The sequence below is a fragment of the Ambystoma mexicanum genome, chromosome 1p (assembly GCF_040938575.1).
Source record: "Ambystoma mexicanum isolate Mex_15411 chromosome 1p, UKY_AmexF1_1, whole genome shotgun sequence".
NCBI lineage: Eukaryota > Metazoa > Chordata > Amphibia > Caudata > Ambystomatidae > Ambystoma > Ambystoma mexicanum.
This window is the reverse complement of record NC_090921.1, coordinates 1,382,796,988-1,382,817,634: the sequence shown is the minus strand read 5'-3', so window position 1 is coordinate 1,382,817,634 and position 20,647 is coordinate 1,382,796,988. Positions and strand designations below refer to the sequence as shown.

Here is a 20,647-nt window from a genome sequence, read left to right as displayed (position 1 = left end):
TTTTTATGAATGTTGTTTGAAGTTAACAAATTGCCAATCCGAAACTGAATAACTAGACAAGTCATTCGGCTAAAAATGTTACGCAAGCTTCGCAATCCCTACATTGGCTCCCTAATGAGCACAGAACTACCTTTGAATGTTGTCTCCAGGAGTGAGCATATTATTTAATGGCCCTAAGCGTCTGAAAACACTTACCAAAACCTAAACACCACCTTGCAAATTGAGATCAGATATGGAAAGAAAAATATGCCCTGCCGGCATTATCCCACAGCACTTCAGTTGTGATATCTAGGCATGGTAGAATCTAATGCCTGGACAATTCTGGAGCCAACAACAAGACTTCTTTAAGTTCTGAAAAAAGGGTCTGGTTGGCTCTAGGATTGGAACCTGCCCATGCTAAGCACCATTTATAGGTTGGAAGGTTTGTTCTGGTGTCGCAAGATCACAGGAGTGGTTAGGGGTTTAGCCAGGACCCCAATTTGGTGCGTATGAGAAGTGGGTTTACTCCTGGTTATCTTGTCTGATTTTCGGTATCAATAATCCTTCTAACACGGTAGTTAGTGAGATACAGGTTCGCTTTTATTGATGGTTTTTGAAAGATTCCACTTGATACAATGATTAGTGTACTCTTTAAGTTCTGGCCTTCAATAAATCAACATGGCCATTTAGCAGCTTGAAGATTGCCCTGGAAGCCTTCTGGTTGTGGATTGATCGATGACTAGCACCAGTTGTCTAGATCCAGGAAATAAGGTTCATATGAGGATTTTCCTCTCAACTTGTCCCTGCACCAGTTACTTGCATTTATAGGTACTGGACTGGGATCCTCATTTAACTCAGGCAGTTTATGAGTGATCTTTTGTTTTCTTTCCTCTATCCCAAACATTGATGCAACTTTAAATGAAGCCTCACAAAAAAGGTCAATAAGTAAATAATTATTTGCTGTAAAATGCTTACCAATAACCTTGACAAAGTATGCGTCGGCTTCAAAGTTATTTTTGAAAGCGCTGATAGAAAAGTCATTGCTTTGGGAACCTTTACTGAGTACAATGACGTCCAGGATACCCTGTAACCAAAATGAAACTCATTAATTTAGATTAACAAACATACATTTACCATTAGATCACTAATTATGTAACTGAGAGAACTGATCTAGAAGCACAGGGCTTTTTCCATGAACAGATTATAGTTTGTCGTCTTTCGTGAACTGTTTAAACTGCCACAACAGATTAATCAAAGTTACTGTCATATTAATCCTGCCTGGGCTATGATCGTTACTAAACACTTTTGCAAACAAGTAAAATCATAGATGTTGGTTCAGAGTCCGGCATGGTTATATTCTGGTCCCAACTTTGTTTTCTTTGTTAGCTAAAGACTTGAATGGGTGCTTCTGCAGGCTTGTGGAAGAGTCCACAAAGATGGGGACCACTCCTATACCCTTGTTGATTTTTGCAGATGACTTGGTCAGTCAACTGGCTAATTTAGAGAATCATTGCAGGAGCACCTCACCTCACCAATAATGCTGTTAAGACTAAGCCTATTTAGAGCGGAAGGAGGAGTAACTTTATAACACTGAAGATTTGTGGAAAATCCGTTGACCCTATAAAACTACGTTGATTACGTGGTCATTTAACTTTCAGAACGATTAGATCAAGCAAGGAGAAGTTCCCAAACGCTTGCCCATTTAGTGGCTGTATCCTCCTTTTCAATTGGGGGTGTACCAAAATTCGATTTCGAGCAAGTATTCAGACGAATTCTGGTTGCAAATGAGATGTTCGGCTTAATACATTATTAATTATCACTCGAAGTCGGATAGTTTCCCTTACAAAATACATTAAGTACTGCTTTGACTACAAGCCTTTAATCTTTCAGGCATATCACATATAGACTTTAAAAGCATCATTAAACAAATGCAGCGGTCACTTTTTGATTGAGTACAGACAAAGCAGAGCTGTAACCGTGTAAAGAAAGTCCCTGCCCTTCATGTGCTGTACAGACAAACCCATCTGGCAGGCTTGCGGGGGAAGTGTGAACAATTAAAAATTAACAATATTTTGAATGCATCTCCGGTCCCCTGTATTTTTCAGTGGAAAACTATTAAGCTGGAACAATCATTTAAGAAGTCACCATTGGAAAATTGCCTTTTCTTTAGGCGCTTATTGATTTATTTATTGGGTATTTATAAAGCGCCTATAAACGTTTTTCGAGGCGCAACAGGACGAGAAGGGGGGCGGGGTTGGGCAGACAGGGAGGACAAAAACAAACAATACTACTAGGCCTTGTGACATTCGGATCGGAGGAGGCGAGGGGGAGAAGTGTCGGTCAGGGCGAAAGGGCTTGCGGGGAAAAAGCAAGTGCGAGGGGAGGCCAGGTGGACCGAGCCAGGGGAAAGCAGAATGTGCAGGGGAAGGAAGGTCCACAATCTGAGTCCAAGTTAAGGGGCTGGCAGGGTTACAACAGTGTATGCACAGCCAGACTAGGGCAGGAGGAGACGTCCGGGAGAGTAAGGGCAGGTTGAAAGGGGCGGGGGGGGGGGTCAGGGCAGGGGAGACCAAGTGCAGGGATAGACTGGACTAGGGGGGCCGGGTGCCCTGTAAAACTCTGAAGGAACCAGTCAAGGGGCAGGCGGGGACATTCGCAGCGGAGTGGGAGAGCGAAGGAAGAAGAGAAAAGGAAGGTCTTGAGAAGCTTCCAGAACTTAAGAAGATCTGGCTCAAGACTGAGAGGGGCCGTGAGGCCATTCCATATGGAGGCACATGTGGAGGAGAGGGATCTACGCCCACTCTCTGCTTGGTGAAGCGCCTGATCTGCAGAGAGAGTTAGACAACCGAAGGGCTCTAGCAGGGAGGTATTTACAGAGAGAGAGTTGGATGTAGCGGGGTCCCAGGTCCCACATAGCCTTGTGAACAATGCAGAGGGTCTTGAACCTGATCCTTGCAGCAACTGGGAGCAAATGGAGGGATTTTAGGGTTGGAGAGATGCAGTGCTTGGGCTTGAGGCCAAACGATACGTCTCACAGTCCTGTTCTGGTTTAGTTGAAGGGAGGAGTTAGGCAGATTGAGGAAGAGGCTGTTGAAGAGGCTGTTGCAATAGTCCAGCCTGGAGAAAACCAGAGCTCTGGAGATGTGCAACTGAAAATGGGCCTTTTTGGCAAGGTCCAGGATGTTAGGAGAGAAGAAGAGAGAGGAGTCAAAGGTGAAACCAAGGGTTTTTGCCTCACAGTAGGGGAAGGGGGCCAACAGAGAGTGGCCAGAGTGTGGGAGGGAAAGGGGGAGCAGTGGTCCCAATGAGAGGAAGCTCTGTTTTACTGGAATTAAGGCAGATATCGTTAGCAGTGCACCATGCCTGAATAGAAACCAGGCATTCAGGAATGAGAGAGGAAGAGGCAGGAAGCTTGAAGGAGAGTGGTGTGTCATCTGCATAACACTGAACGTTAGGAGAGAAGGTGGAGATCAAATGGGCTAGAGGGACCAGGTAGATGTTGACAAGCCAAGGCGAGAGGATAGAGCTCTGGGGGGACACCAAAGGTATAGAGTGAGATAGTGGAGAGAAAAGGGCCCAGTTGAACCTGGGAAGGTCAGTCCGAGAGGAAGGAGGTCAACCAGTCCAGAGCCAGGTCTGTGATACCAAGGTGATGGCATGGTTGACCGTATGAAAGGCAGATGAAAGGTCAAGGAGGCGAATGGAAGGAAAGCTGGAATCGAGATTAGAGAGCAAGTTTTCACAGGTGTTCAGGAGAGCAGTTTTCGTGTCTCTGGCATCTCTGAAGCCAGACTGGTAGTTGTGGAGACAACCAACAGATTACGTGTGGTGGATAAGCTGTGAGGGCCAGCTTCTCCATGAGTGTCTCCATGAAGGGGGTAATGGAGATACAGGAATTTGCCGGACAGGAAGGGTCAGCAGAAGGCTTTTTGAGGAGAAGGTGCACAAGGGAGTGCTTGAGGAGTGAGGGGAAGGATCCAGTAACAGTGATTGCAGAAATCGGGCAAGGCTGGAGCAAGGAAGACAGTGTTGTCCATGATAGTTCTGGAAGAGCAGTGGAGCACCTGTTTGGATGAGAGTTTCATAGAGCGGACTTGTCTACAAACCTTATCAGGTGTTATGGGAGAGTAGAAGAGGAGAGGGGGACGAAGGGAGGCCTGAGAGCAGGTGAAGGAGAAGGTTGTGGAGTAGAGGGTTTGCTGATGACTTGTGTGAGGAATCTGAAATGTACAGGTTCCAATCCCACCAAATCCCAATAATATAATTAAGTTGATTAATATAACTGTTGTTAAGATCTCAGCAAACCCTAATAAAATGGGGGCAGGAGGTACTGTGCCTGCAGCAGAAAACTGCAATCAGCCTGCAGGCCAAGGTTTTAAAGCAAGTAAGATGGCCCGGTGGGAAGTGTGCCTGCGGCTTAGATGTGCTTATAATATTCAAACAGTTTACAATTCCTGACCTCCCACTTTCACATGTTGCCAAAATGAGTTCCATTGAATTGAGTAAAAGTCACAGATGTTATGTTACTTAAGAACATGGCTATCTTTTTTTAGCCAAAATGCCCCAGTCTGCGGCAGCAGAAATATTCCTCCCAACATTAGAGAGTTAGAAAAGGGGGATATTTGTGCAATAAAGACAAGGAGATGCAAGTTTAAAATTTAGAAACATTCAACCAAATGGATGTACAAGTGAAACAAATGAGTAGAAAAACATGCACATGCAATTAAAGATCTGATAATCAGCACTGTCCCTTCGGCATAGGGACAGCTGAGAACCATGGAGGAATCAGCATTCCTATACATTTTTCTCTGGTTTCTTTTACCATGCCCCAAAACACCCCAAACAATCTTCCACCAAAGGAAAATACCATTATCCATTAATGAAGACATTTTTATATTTTTTATTTATTTTATTTATTCAGTTTACAATATATACATACCACAAATACAAATGGAATACAGACACATCAGGTCATACATTACAAATATCATATTACACAATCAATATCAAGCCAGATTCCCAAATTATTATACAGTGAACCCACAATCTAACAGCACTCTCAATGCCTCCAATCCAACACATAATAAAACACCACAATACACTAACACAAAACAATAAAGACAATAAGAGAAGAAAAAAACGGAAAAAAACAGTAACTCCCACAAATCTCTTAACCATACAAATCATTAAATGGACTCCACAAGGAAAGATAAACATCTAAAGGATCCTTATTCTTCAATGATACCTTCTCATATTTAGACAATTGTATTTCAACTATCCAATCCTCCACCACAGGCTTTTACCTACTCTTCCAGACCTTCAAAATCAGCTTAATTGCAACTATCAAAGCCTCATCTATCCATGAATCAAATTCTCTTGCAATGGAGCATCTCACTCTTCTCATCAATAAATTATATTCCCCGCCGACCTAGGAATAACCATGTTCAAAGTAACATCTATCCTATCCAATACTTCCTTCCAGGAGACTTGCACTATCGGACAATCCCAAAGCAAATGTAAGAGAACCCTTATTCCCTGCACAACCCCAAAACATCATTATCAAAGAGATGAAGCTTTTGCATCTTTACCGGCGTCCAATATAATCTCCCAATAATCTTTTGCCTAATGGTCCTTAAATTCATATCCATTTTAGATTTGAAACCAACTCGAGACAAATCCTCCCACTCCTCTTCAGATATCTGTAGACCAATATCATTGGAGCATACATTTGTCAATCCTAACCATAAATCTGTATATCCTTTTCCCACATCCATAACTTTTATATAAGTAGACACCCCATGTTCTACTCCATCAAGCAATTTACTAATACCCGGGTTCTCCTCTAAGTCTGTCAACCATGATCCTTATTTGACATATGAGAGTTTTTAAATTAAAACTTTTCAAAACTCTACTACCTTCCATAACATCTCTTACCTTAAGAATACCTCTCACGATCCAACTCTGGCAATGCAAACAATTGTTTTTCAACTGTGTAGCTTCGTTATACCATATGGAAGCGTCATATGTAACCCAAAATATTGATTGTTCCCTTTAAACTAGGCTACCGAGGCATTCCTAGTCACCACCATTGGCTGAAGCCTTACGCTTTTCTTTGGGATTTAATCCATTGTATACAGCATCTAAGGCATATGGTTCACAGATCTCTTTCTCCATTTCTAACAAGATCGGGATTCCACCCCCTTCCCTATTAAAGTAATGTGAGCCCTTTTTAATGAAAAAGCCCTGATAATATTTAAAGGGATCTGGATGTCCAAACCCGCTATCTTGTACCTTCCGCAACAAGATATATCTGGGGAAACGTGGCCGTTTTCCAATTCCCCATAGAAAACTTTGAAAAGCCTGATCAATCTTATCAGATGCTTTTGCGCAATTAATAACAGGAGTGATTGAATACTGTATAAGACTTTAGGCAACAGTACCATCTTGACTGCATTTATCTTCGCCCATAACAGAGATAGTCTTTCCCATTTTTTAACAACTTCTCAGATTTTACTCAAGAACTTATCAAAATTCAACCTCACAAGTTCCTTCAAATCTCCTACAATATAAACCCCCAGATACTTTACTCCATTTGGAGACCATTTGCATTCCCACAACATATGTATTTGAGACTGGAAAAATCTCTGTTTTAGCCCAATTAATTAAATGCTCAGATAACCGCCCTACCTCTTCCAGCATCGCCTTTAGAACCAATCCACATTGTAAGGGTTTGAGATAAGCACAGCCATATCGTCCGCATAAGTCAATGTCTTCATCTCAATAGTACCCACTCGTATTCCTATTATGTTCTTATTCTGCCTAATATGCGCAGTCAAAGGTTCCAACGCCAAATCAAACAAAGGCGACAATGGGCAGCCTTGCCTAGTTCCTTTGAACAAAGAAAATGCCCCAGATATCATTCCATTAACACGCACTCTTGCAGATATGTCCAACTGTACGCAAAGGACCGCTTGAAGTAACTTATGACCATCTCCCTCAATGTTTAGTCCAAAAATTTCCAATTTACCCTATTAAAGGCCTTCTCAGCATTAAAAAAAACTATCAAATCATTTGAATCCTTACCACTATTTGAACTTTTTACATTTATAATTGATCTAATATTATCATAACAATATCTTCCGGGGATAAGGCCTACTTGCCATTTATCAATCAGGTCTCCAATGTAGCTATACAATCTATTCAACCATATCTTTGTGAACAATTTCAAATAGTCATTTAACAACGATATCAGCCTATAGTTCTCAAATTTCCGACAATCTTTATCTTGTTTTGGAATGACCGTTATTAAAGCTTCGGTCATCAATTCACACATAGTCCCTGATGACAAAAAATTATTCAAAACTTTACATAATATTGGTGCCAACTGTTCTGCAAATAATTTATAAAATTCCGATACCAGCACATTCGGTACTGGTGACATCCCCCCATTAAGATGTTTTATTGCCTCTATTACCTCACACACTTCTATATCTGCTTACACCCTAACATTGCCTTCCGAAGATAGTTTTGGAAGTTTAACTTTATGAAAAAACATACTCAAATCATCATTACATGGGGAACCATCCTCTCTATACAACCGCAAAGAAAATTAAAATTCCCAGAAACAAACACATTTCTACATTCTTAATTAATATTTTCCCCTCATCTGTCATAAGAGACGTAACATACGATTCATCCATCTTCCCTTTTAACCTATTCGCCAGAAATGTCCCACTTTTATCCCCAAATGCCCAACATTTTTGTTTACCATAAAATATTCCCCTCTCCGCCATTGTATCCAAAGTTTTCATCATTTCCACCTCTAGCAACCATAATTTCTTCTTGCCCTTTTCAGAACCAGAAAGAGCACATAATCTCTGCAGATACCTAATACTATCTTCCACCTTCTTAATTGTTTACAAATCCTTCTAGTAGTGACTGATCTGCTAGTCAGTTCCCCTCTTATCACAGCCCTAAAACAGTCCCAGACCACTTTTATGTCAGCTGTATCTAGATTTTCATCAACATACGTATTAATAAACGTCTCTAACCCTTCAGTGACATTTGGGTCCTTTAACATTCCCGCTTGTAACCTCAACATCTTCCTAGTGTCTTTCCAGTCCTTGACTGACATCTTCATGTCAATAAGCGAATGATCAGTGATCACTCGCTCCCTAATCTCCCAAAACAGCACATTGGTAATCAAACAATCGGACATAACAATATAATCTATGCGCAAGTACGAATCATGTACTGGTGAATAAAAAGTATGATGCCTCCATATGATGTATTTCCCTCCACACATCCACCAAGTTATTTTTTTTGTAAATCAATGAAACAGATTGCTAATCCTTTCTCCATTATACCTACAGTCAGGGGGGCATGGCTAACTAGCCATGCAATAGGACGTGCTTCGGAATGTGCTCCTGATGATCATACTTCATTTTGCCACAAGTTGCCTTTTAAAATTGCAGCGAGCACCTGAAATTGAAGGACCAGGCGTCAGAAACCATATGCTATGTGGAGCTCGAGAAAGGAGTCCCTCGGGTTTGTGGATAGCAAAATATATGTGCTTTATCTGATACGGCTGGGTGGCCACTTTGTTGCCAAGATGGCGGCGAACAAAGAGAATGCCAGCAAAAACCAGAAACGAAACTGAATCCCCGGGATTGCATGGAGCCGCGGACGATTGCCTGGGGGGCAAGTATTGCATTCCCTGAACAGACCGTGTTTATCTGACACTCCTGGGCTGTACAGCGGGAGCAGCTGAAAAGTGTTACAAGCTTGCAGCGTGAAGTTCTGCGACCTGCGACAGCTTGTAATAATGGATGGAGAGGGCTGGCTTCGCCGCACACATGAAACAAAACACACGGACGAGTGCTGTAACAATAACCCTTTGCTCTGCGTGGAAGCGACGGCACTTCGGAGCCTTATGGATGGGACCGCTTTTGCGTACAACTGGATAGATTGAAGCGGCACGCGAACGTGGCTCTCAGCCGCACGTAATACACACAGTGCCAGCGTACCTGAGACGTTCGCCCAATTAAGAAGTAGTTGTGTGGAATAGGCTGTGAGGACATTGGAAGGCGCTGGGGATAACAGGAACTGCGGGGATCGGAAGTGTGTGACCCACTGCAGCTGGACACGGGCGGCATTTGAGGAGCTCGTCTGAGAGGCCCCATGCCGTGACAGACGTGGTGCTGCTGCTGGAGGACTATACCTGCACCGGGCTTATAAATATAAGTTACAAAAAGAAGTATCTATCAGAGCACACCTAATTACTCAAAAACTAAATAACTATTTAGAGAAATTTTATTACAATTCTGGGTGCTGGGAGGAATACACGCCCTGACACTGGAGCATGTGTTAAACATAAAACAAAAAGTGTCTAAACTTAAAGACACTCCCGTCCCCTGCACACCTTACAAGCTGAAATAAATCAGTCAAATTTCATAACATTTGCACTTTTATATATAGAAAGAATTGTCAATTTAGAACATAAGTAACAAAATATCTTCATAAAAGTACAGAAAAAAGGTATCAACTGACTTCCAATATGGCCAGCATGAAAAACATATCAAACCAGACAAAAAAATAAGCTACCAATTTTGAACTGCAGCTTCAAGCTCTACGCGTTTCGGGGACTATCCCCTTCTTCAGGAGCAAAAATATCTGCAAGTATAGATATATATACAATTAGAGGACATCTCACATAACATTAAAAGTTTGGACAAACTAAACACATTAAATAAAGAGAATACATTAAATAAATATGTACACATAAATCCAACCACAATTCTACATAACATACACAAGTGGTTGTATATTCACAGTGGTACAACTGGTATGGCTCCAAATGTAAATCTCAAAATGCATTAAAACCTAAAACAATTATATGTATGTACCTCACAGTGGGAATGTTGTCAAAGAAAATAGAGTCTCTGTCTGTGCACGACGTACACAGAACCAGGATCCCTGCGAATACTCCTGCCGTCCTCAACAAGTGAAATGTGATTGCCGAACTCTGGAATACCAAAGCATATCTATCAGCTCCAATTACATGTAGTTAAATCACCAAACCTTAATGACTAAACAACTAGTTCAAAAAACACCTATTACTCATTGGCAACTAATCTGTGCAGCTCAACAATCACCAAAATCCACAACCTTGTGCCACCACCTCATCTTTGTGCCAACACATCAACTTAACACAGAAAGTTAAAAAGCCCAAATCCTCAAAGAAAACCCAAAATTTAAATTGTGCAACTTTTCCAACATATATTATTTACCTAAGGCAAGGCAAATCAATAGCCAATCCAATCCAAATTCAGGACTTCCAGTACCCTGCATCCAATGTAAAGCATCCTGCTGATTATAGAAATGTATAATGCAACTAAAAAACAAACACAAAATATACCATTTACAAACTAACACCACCTTTCCAATACAAACATAAATAAATATAAACACATCCACACAGCTTAAACTTACTTCCAGAAGCGCACCTCTTCACCTCAGATTCAACGGCTCCTCTCCAATTCACACGTAACAGATCCCAACCCACAACACACTTCCTGGCTCATTTTATACTGTTTCCTGGTAGTCACATGATAAAGTCACGTGACCCGCCGGCACTGAATACTAAAAGAATGCACAAAGCTCCCTGCAACCTGCCAAATACACAGGTAATGCTAACTAAGCACACAGGTACTGAGTGAGTAAATCAAACAAAATAAAAAAGACACCAAAGATGAATGTGTGTGTATTTAAAAAGGAGATAGACATAGAAGAAAGACTGCATTTTTGAAAAAATAAAAAAAATAATAAATAAGTGCCTTAAAACTATTGCTGTCCATCAACCATACTTAACTACGCGGCAAATTCAGAAATAACCAAGTAAACTAGTTATGTACTAAAGATAAATGTGTGTGTATTTAAAAAGAAGATAGACATAGAAGAAAGACTACATTTTTGAAAAAATTGAAAAAATAATGAATAAGTGCCTTAAAACAATTGCTGTCCATCAACCATACCTAACTACGCGGCAAATTCAGAAATAACCAAGTAAACTAGTTATGTACTAATTACCCAAACCCAATAACTACTATTCCATACACCTCTACTGGAACAACCAGTATGTAACCCCCGGAAAACACAAATCCCTCCATGTGACCTCAAACTCATATCAATTTATGCATTATGAACTACGCGGCAAATTCAAAAATAACCAAGTAAACTAGTTATGTACTCATTACACAAACCCAATAACTACTCTTCCATACACCTCTAATGGAACAACCAGTATGTAACACCCGGAAAACACAAATCACTCCATGTGACCTCAAACACAAATTTATGCATTATGAACGACTTAAACCATTCACCAACCATACCTCGACACCTACACAAAACAATTCAAAGAGAACTCTTCATTGAGCCCTCTTGGAGATAAAGTCCCCAAGAGGTCAATCCAAAACATCTCTCTCTGGGCTAATATTCTCAAAAAGCCACCTCCTCTGGGTGGTTTCTTCACCACTTCCAAAACATTAAACCTCAATTGTGCAATAGTATGTCTAGACATATTAAAATGCCTAGCAACTGAAGATTTCTCATTTTTACACCGTATTTGAGATTTATGTTCAGTCCATCTTTCACGTGCGGATCTGGCTGTCTGTCCAATATACATTAATCCACACGGGCACTTAATGCTGTAAATCACCCCTGTGGATCTGCATGTGGCAAAATCTCTAAGAGTGATTTTTTTGCCCGTCTGCGGGTGAAGAATGTATTCTCCTTTAGCCACATTGTTACAATGACTACACGACAGACAAGGAAATGTTCCCTTTTTTTTAGTCACCAATGTCATCTGAATTTCCTTCGGGCCTCTTTCGGCTCTCACAACCCAAAAAATGCAGTCTTTCTTCTATGTCTATCTTCTTTTTAAATACACACACACATTTATCTTTAGTACATAACTAGTTTACTTGGTTATTTCTGAATTTGCCACGTAGTTAAGTATGGTTGATGGACAGCAATAGTTTTAAGGCACTTATTTATTATTTTTTTAATTTTTTCAAAAATGCAGTCTTTCTTCTATGTCTATCTCCTTTTTAAATACACACACATTCATCTTTGGTGTCTTTTTTATTTTGTTTGATTTACTCACTCAGTACCTGTGTGCTTAGTTAGCATTACCTGTGTATTTGGCAGGTTGCAGGGAGCTTTGTGCATTCTTTTAGTATTCAGTGCCGGCGGGTCATGTGACTTTATCATGTGACTACCAGGAAACAGTATAAAATGAGCCAGGAAGTGTGTTGTGGGTTGGGATCTGTTACGTGTGAATTGGAGAGGAGCCATTGAATCTGAGGTGAAGAGGTGCGCTTCTGGAAGTAAGTTTAAGCTGTGTGGATGTGTTTATATTTATTTATGTTTGTATTGGAAAGGTGGTGTTAGTTTGTAAATGGTATATTTTGTGTTTGTTTTTTAGTTGCATTATACATTTCTATAATCAGCAGGATGCTTTACATTGGATGCGGGGTACTGGAAGTCCTGAATTTGGATTGGATTGGCTATTGATTTGCCTTAGGTAAATAATATATGTTGGAAGAGTTGCACAATTTAAATTTTGGGTTTTGAGGATTTGGGCTTTTTAACTTTCTGTGTTAAGTTGATGTGTTGGCACAAAGATGAGGTGGTGGCACAAGGTTGTGGATTTTGGTGATCGTTGAGCTGCACAGATTAGTTGCCAATGAGTAATAGGTGTTTTTTGAACTGGTTGTTTAGTCATTAAGGTTTGGTGATTTAACTACGTGTAATTGGAGCTGATAGATATGCTTTGGTATTCCAGAGTTCGGCAATCACATTTCACTTGTTGAGGACGGCAGGAGTATTCGCAGGGATCCTGGTTCTGTGTACGTCGTGCACAGACAGAGACTCTATTTTCTTTGACAACATTCCCACTGTGAGGTACATACGTATAATTGTTTTAGGTTTTAATGCATTTTGAGATTTACATTTGGAGCCATACCAGTTGTACCACTGTGAATATACAACCACTTGTGTATGTTATGTAGAATTGTGGTTGGATTTATGTGTACATAATTATTTAATGTATTCTCTTTAATGTGTTTAGTTTGTCCAAACTTTTAATGTTATGTGAGATGTCCTCTAATTGTATATATATCTATACTTGCAGATATTTTTGCTCCTGAAGAAGGGGATAGTCCCCGAAACGCGTAGAGCTTGAAGCTGCAGTTCAAAATTGGGGGCTTATTTTTTTGTCTGGTTTGATATGTTTTTCATGCTGGCCATATTGGAAGTCAGTTGATACCTTTTTTCTGTACTTTTATGAAGATATTTTGTTACCTATGTTCTAAATTGACAATTCTTTCTATATATAAAAGTGCAAATGTTATGAAATTTGACTGATTTATTTCAGCTTGTAAGGTGTGCAGGGGACGGGAGTGTCTTTAAGTTTAGACACTTTTTGTTTTATGTTTAACACATGCTCCAGTGTCAGGGCGTGTATTCCTCCCCAGCACCCAGAATTGTAATAAAATTTCTCTAAATAGTTATTTAGTTTTTGAGTAATTAGGTGTGCTCTGATAGATACCTCTTTTTGTAATTTGGTAGTTGCCCTTTATGTGTGACACTGATCATTGGTAGCACCCACTATATTATGTCGTTTTCGAAAATCAATGAGATTACTGACAAACATGCCACTATTTTGGCATTTACTAACGAGGAAGCCAAGCAGATCTTGGCTCTAATTGGTCAAACTGAAAAACTTAGACACACAGGACAGTCCGGATCGTTTGATTTCTAAATTAGAACGCGTCATTAGACGTGAGATTTCTCAGAAGCTTCATGCTTCAACTTTGGTTGAATATCATAAATCTCAACGAATTCCTAGAGGCCTCAGAGTATATCTGAGGCCAACTTTATGTAAGGAGAACAAGGAGTTCATTATTAAATGGGACCAGATATTGTATAAATGTTCATTGGACCTCATCCTCTTGACCATACAGGAACTCGCTAATTCCTTAGATTCTATTCAGAAAGAAATTACTGATCTGACTAATCAACTTTTAAAGTTGAAGACTGAACAAGACCTTAAGTGCATTTTGGAGGATATCAATCTGAAGCTCGCTTCATACAAACAAGATATTGAACAGCGTAAATTGCGTAAATTTAGGAGAGACACTTTTGACTATTACAACGATATTGTATACTCGTGGCAGGAATTTTATGCTCAAAGAAATAGGAGTAGGTTTCCTAAACCACCATCTAAATCATCAGGCTCGGATAACACTAGTGAGGGGAGTATTGGTGACCCCATACCAGGTAGAAGCTTGCCAACTCGTATTCCGGCTGACAGTGCAGATTCAGGCGAACCTGCTTTAACTGTACCGATATTGCCACGTTCTCCGCAGAGGGTTCCTTTTTTAGAAAAAAGACCCGACGTGGGAACAAGGTCCAAAAAGAAAACCAAGTGAGAGAATCCATAGTAGTGAATATTTCAAGTAAAACTCTCACCGTTAATCAGTTGGATATTTTGAATAAGGGACTGTCATTTGTTCCAGCAAGTAATTCTAGTCTGTTTGAAGAAAAGATTAATTTACATCTGTTGTTGCGGAAAATCAAACTGAAATTGTTTTTCTCTATGCAAACTTTTGACAGAACAGTTGATGAAATGGAGGATGTTTTGGAAATTAAACCTAAGAGTACGTTTGACCCTCCTATAGAAAATCCAGTGATCAATATGTTTAAATTCAAGGTGGAAAATGATTTGAAGAAAATTAAATTCAATTCAAAAACTCCAGTTAATCTTAAAGAGTCTCAACTTAAAGATATTGAGGCCTTGGCTAAAGATTTAGATCTAACGATAAAACCAGCAGATAAGGGTGGGGCAGTAGTAGTCATGGACTCTGCTTTCTATCACACCCAATGTCGAATGATGCTTAATGACAATTCCACGTATCTGCGATTGGATCGTGATCCTACTATACAGATTAAATCAGTGATTGAAGCCTGTGTGAACAGAGCTTTGGATAATGAGTGGATCTCGATTAAAACAAGGTCTTTTCTCCTCAATAAACATCCAATCATACCAGTACTATATGGTCTTCCAAAGATACACAAAAACACAACGCATCCTCCCTTGAGACCCATAGTAGCAGGAACAGACAGTATTTTAGATCCACTGTCTAAATATGTTGATAAGATCTTACAACCCCTGGTGAAGTTGATACCTACCTACTTAAGGGATACAACTGATTTTTTATTGAACATAAATGAAATTGTTTGTCTATCCTCAGAATGTATTTTGTTTTCTATGGATGTATGTAGCCTGTACACCTCGATTCCCCACCAGGAGGGAATTGAGGCAGTAGAGTGGTTACTACTACAGTCTGTGAATGTACAATGTGATCCACAGTTGGTGATTGAGTTGATTACGATTATTTTACACAACAGTTACTTTAGGTACCAAGACTCATATTTTGCACAAATTTCTGGAACATCAATGGGGTCAGCGATGGCCCCTGCATATGCTAATATCTACATGTACTGGTTTGAAAAACAATTTGTACTAGACAATGTTGAATGGTCCAGTAAGATAATTGTCTGGAAAAGGTACATCGACGACATTTTTGGTGTGTGGTGTGGCTCCAAAGGTGAACTCGAAGTGTTTTTTGAGTATTTAAATACTGTTCATTCACGGATAAAATTTACTTTGGAAATTGGTGACCCCAAGTTACACTTTTTGGACGTTCAGTTAGAAATTGTTAATAATCAGGTCAAAACATCACTTTTTCATAAACCAACTGATGTTAATAATTTATTGCATTTTGCGAGTTTTCATCCAAAGCCAATGATGGCTAGTCTGTCATATAGTCAAATATTACGAATTAAGAGAATTGTTATGGATACTGATGAATTTAAAGTTGAATGTGAGTCGCTCTCTAAAAAATTCTCTGAAAGAGGGTATCCAGTACAACTTTTGAATGAGGCCCAGAACAGAGCGCTCCCGATTACAAGGGAGCAATTGCTTACACCTAAGGTGAAGAAGGAGTCTGATGCAATTTTGCATATTTCCAAATTCTCTCGACAAAGTTGGCATGTTAAAAGAATCATACATAAACACTGGTCGATTCTCCATCATGATCCTACACTTCTGGGATTGTTTCCATCTCCACCAATGATGGTGTATAGAAGAGGTAGGAACCTGAGAGATAGGGTTGTGAGAGCCGAAAGAGGCCCGAAGGAAATTCAGATGACATTGGTGACTAAAAAAAAGGGAACATTTTCTTGTCTGTCGTGTAGTCATTGTAACAATGTGGCTAAAGGAGAATACATTCTTCACCCGCAGACGGGCAAAAAAATCACTCTTAGAGATTTTGCCACATGCAGATCCACAGGGGTGATTTACAGCATTAAGTGCCCGTGTGGATTAATGTATATTGGACAGACAGCCAGATCCGCACGTGAAAGATGGACTGAACATAAATCTCAAATACGGTGTAAAAATGAGAAATCTTCAGTTGCTAGGCATTTTAATATGTCTAGACATACTATTGCACAATTGAGGTTTAATGTTTTGGAAGTGGTGAAGAAACCACCCAGAGGAGGTGACTTTTTGAGAATATTAGCCCAGAGAGAGATGTTTTGGATTGACCTCTTGGGGACTTTATCTCCAAGAGGGCTCAATGAAGAGTTCTCTTTGAATTGTTTTGTGTAAGTGTCGAGGTATGGTTGGTGAATGGTTTAAGTCGTTCATAATGCATAAATTTATATGTGTTTGAGGTCACATGGAGTGATTTGTGTTTTCCGGCCGTTACATACTGGTTGTTCCATTAGAGGTGTATGGAAGAGTAGTTATTGGGTTTGTGTAATGAGTACATAACTAGTTTACTTGGTTATTTTTTAATTTGCCGCGTAGTTCATAATGCATAAATTGATATGAGTTTGAGGTCACATGGAGGGATTTGTGTTTTCCGGGGGTTACATACTGGTTGTTCCAGTAGAGGTGTATGGAATAGTAGTTATTGGGTTTGGGTAATTAGTACATAACTAGTTTACTTGGTTATTTCTGAATTTGCCGCGTAGTTAGGTATGGTTGATGGACAGCAATTGTTTTAAGGCACTTATTCATTATTTTTTCAATTTTTTCAAAAATGTAGTCTTTCTTCTATGTCTATCTTCTTTTTAAATACACACACATTTATCTTTAGTACATAACTAGTTTACTTGGTTATTTCTGAATTTGCCACGTAGTTAAGTATGGTTGATGGACAGCAATAGTTTTAAGGCACTTATTTATTATTTTTTTAATTTTTTCAAAAATGCAGTCTTTCTTCTATGTCTATCTCCTTTTTAAATACACACACATTCATCTTTGGTGTCTTTTTTATTTTGTTTGATTTACTCACTCAGTACCTGTGTGCTTAGTTAGCATTACCTGTGTATTTGGCAGGTTGCAGGGAGCTTTGTGCATTCTTTTAGTATTCAGTGCCGGCGGGTCACGTGACTTTATCATGTGACTACCAGGAAACAGTATAAAATGAGCCAGGAAGTGTGTTGTGGGTTGGGATCTGTTACGTGTGAATTGGAGAGGAGCCGTTGAATCTGAGGTGAAGAGGTGCGCTTCTGGAAGTAAGTTTAAGCTGTGTGGATGTGTTTATATTTATTTATGTTTGTATTGGAAAGGTGGTGTTAGTTTGTAAATGGTATATTTTGTGTTTGTTTTTTAGTTGCATTATACATTTCTATAATCAGCAGGATGCTTTACATTGGATGCAGGGTACTGGAAGTCCTGAATTTGGATTGGATTGGCTATTGATTTGCCTTGCCTTAGGTAAATAATATATGTTGGAAGAGTTGCACAATTTAAATTTTGGGTTTTCTTTGAGGATTTGGGCTTTTTAACTTTCTGTGTTAAGTTGATGTGTTGGCACAAAGATGAGGTGGTGGCACAAGGTTGTGGATTTTGGTGATTGTTGAGCTGCACAGATTAGTTGCCAATGAGTAATAGGTGTTTTTTGAACTAGTTGTTTAGTCATTAAGGTTTGGTGATTTAACTACATGTAATTGGAGCTGATAGATATGCTTTGGTATTCCAGAGTTCGGCAATCACATTTCACTTGTTGAGGACGGCAGGAGTATTCGCAGGGATCCTGGTTCTGTGTACGTCGTGCACAGACAGATGCACAGACAGAGACTCTATTTTCTTTGACAACATTCCCACTGTGAGGTACATACGTATAAGTGTTTTAGGTTTTAATGCATTTTGAGATTTACATTTGGAGCCATACCAGTTGTACCACTGTGAATATACAACCACTTGTGTATGTTATGTAGAATTGTGGTCGGATTTATGTGTACATAATTATTTAATGTATTCTCTTTATTTAATGTGTTTAGTTTGTCCAAACTTTTAATGTTATGTGAGATGTCCTCTAATTGTATATATATCTATACTTGCAGATATTTTTGCTCCTGAAGAAGGGGATAGTCCCCGAAACGCGTAGAGCTTGAAGCTGCAGTTCAAAATTGGGGGCTTATTTTTTTGTCTGGTTTGATATGTTTTTCATGCTGGCCATATTGGAAGTCAGTTGATACCTTTTTTCTGTACTTTTATGAAGATATTTTGTTACCTATGTTCTAAATTGACAATTCTTTCTATATATAAAAGTGCAAATGTTATGAAATTTGACTGATTTATTTCAGCTTGTAAGGTGTGCAGGGGACGGGAGTGTCTTTAAGTTTAGACACTTTTTGTTTTATAAATATAAGTTACCAGATGGTCAAGCTGAGCAATCTGCAGTGTGTTGGGAAAATATTATCACCATAAGTAGAGGAGGATGCACCCGAAAATGAGTATGAAAAAGGCCCAGAAGGCCTGGGATGCCAAGGGAGTATGACATTAAAGTATTCCTATGAGTGGCACTAAGTGACACTGGGATTAGACACAAGGCAATAAAGTAAAGTGCTTGCAACAACTCTGAGGGGGCGCCCGACCCGGCTTACACTGCAGGCGCCCGGGCAACCTGACTGCAGGAGGAGGTAGCAGCGGATGCTTGGCCCAACAAGACCTACGAGTGGAAGTTATACCTTGGAGGCTACAACACCCCTGAATGACAATTCTACGTGTTATATTAAATGCGAGGTGGAAAGTTGAGACTCAAATGGCTGGTGAATTGAAGTTACAACAACTGCACTGGTTCGGTGCCGTACAAAGGTGAAGGGTGGCAATATGTCGGTGAAAGGGCCAAGAGCTAAGACCAAGCGATCCTCAATGGAGGTCTTCACGAAACCACAAAAGACCCCCCCCCCCCCCCGACATCGGTGCAGGACATGGCAGTGACTCCCGTGAAAGAAGCCCCAGAGGGTAATAAGCACCAGATCCTGAGGCTATGAAGGAGCTGAGCTCTAAATGGGACTTGGCAATGGCGGATTTACGGGTTGCCCTAGAGAACAAGATTGATGCAGTGGTAACAGAACTTACCCTGCTACGTCAGGATGTCAGGGCGCTGGCAGAGAGAACCAGTGGTTTGGAAAGTGAGGTAAACATTAATACAGAGGTCAGTACGAACAATGCAAAGGAAGTTCATGTGCTAAAACAACAGGTTGCTAACCTGGAAAATCGAGTGGAAGAAGCGGAAGGAAGGGCGAGGAGAAACAACATGTGTGGTCGGCCTTCCGGAGGGAGAGGAAGGCCAGGACCCAACAAACTACGTTGAGAACATGATCCTGCAAGAAATTGGTGCAGACAAACTTTTGCAGGGATTCACGGTGGAGCGGGCGCATTGTGCCCTAATGAGGAAACCTCGACCCGGGGCCCCACCGAGACCGATCATTGCGAAGATCCTGAATTATAGAGACAGAGAAAAGATCTTGGAATTTTTTCGCAAGGGCGGAACGATAGAGAGAGCATCCACCAACATCACAGCATATCCGGACTACACGATGCTGGTGCAGAGGCAGAGATACAGTTACGTAGCTGTCAAAAGGAGGCTTAGGGCAGCAGGAATCAAATACATGCTTTTGTATCCAGCAAGATTGAAAGTCTTACACAAGAGCAGAGCCCTTTTTTTTTATACTCCGGAGGATGCAGTGGCATGGCTGGACCTGCAGGGTTGCCCTGAACAAGAAGTGGATCGTGATCGGCGGGAACGTGACGAGTGAAGAACTGGTAACGCGGACACTGAGGGGGTAAGTGGGAGGGGAATCCTAGTTATATAGGAAATTGAGACCAGCTGAACATTGAGCAACGTTCGAGCCCCGGGCTCGACATGGACTCGAATATAGTGGGTGAAAATACAAATGGTAACTGTGTGGCATTAATATAAAGCGTAATATTTTAGAAACAGGAGAAACAGAATGTAAGCAACCTACCCCGGAAAATATTAGTTTAGCGGCCAATAGGGCGGCTTCACCCTACTGAGTCATGAATAGAAGTTTGCGCTAGACAGGGCTAGATGTGGGGGTGCCTGAGATCCAGGAATGGAGCTGGGCAGCAGTTGGGGAGGGTGTTGTTGGGGAAGGGATGGGCGGGGGAGGAGGCGGGGAGTTGAGTGTGTATATGGTTATGGGGAGTTTAAGCTTAATCATGAGACTACATGGAAGAGTCAGAGTGTTGTATTTGCATTACATGAATGAGCGGGATCGA

At 40.4% G+C, this 20,647-nt stretch overlaps 1 protein-coding gene across 1 annotated transcript in view; it reads right to left on the bottom strand.

Annotated features, from left to right (window-relative positions):
• The window catches only part of ITFG1 (integrin alpha FG-GAP repeat containing 1), a 1,448,837-nt gene that overhangs the window by 468,161 nt on the left and 960,029 nt on the right, over positions 1-20,647 (bottom strand). Inside the window, exon 12 of the mRNA XM_069607059.1 lies at positions 955-1,063. Within this exon, the coding sequence (XP_069463160.1) occupies positions 955-1,063 (109 nt within the window). The remainder of the gene's footprint in view (positions 1-954; positions 1,064-20,647) is intronic.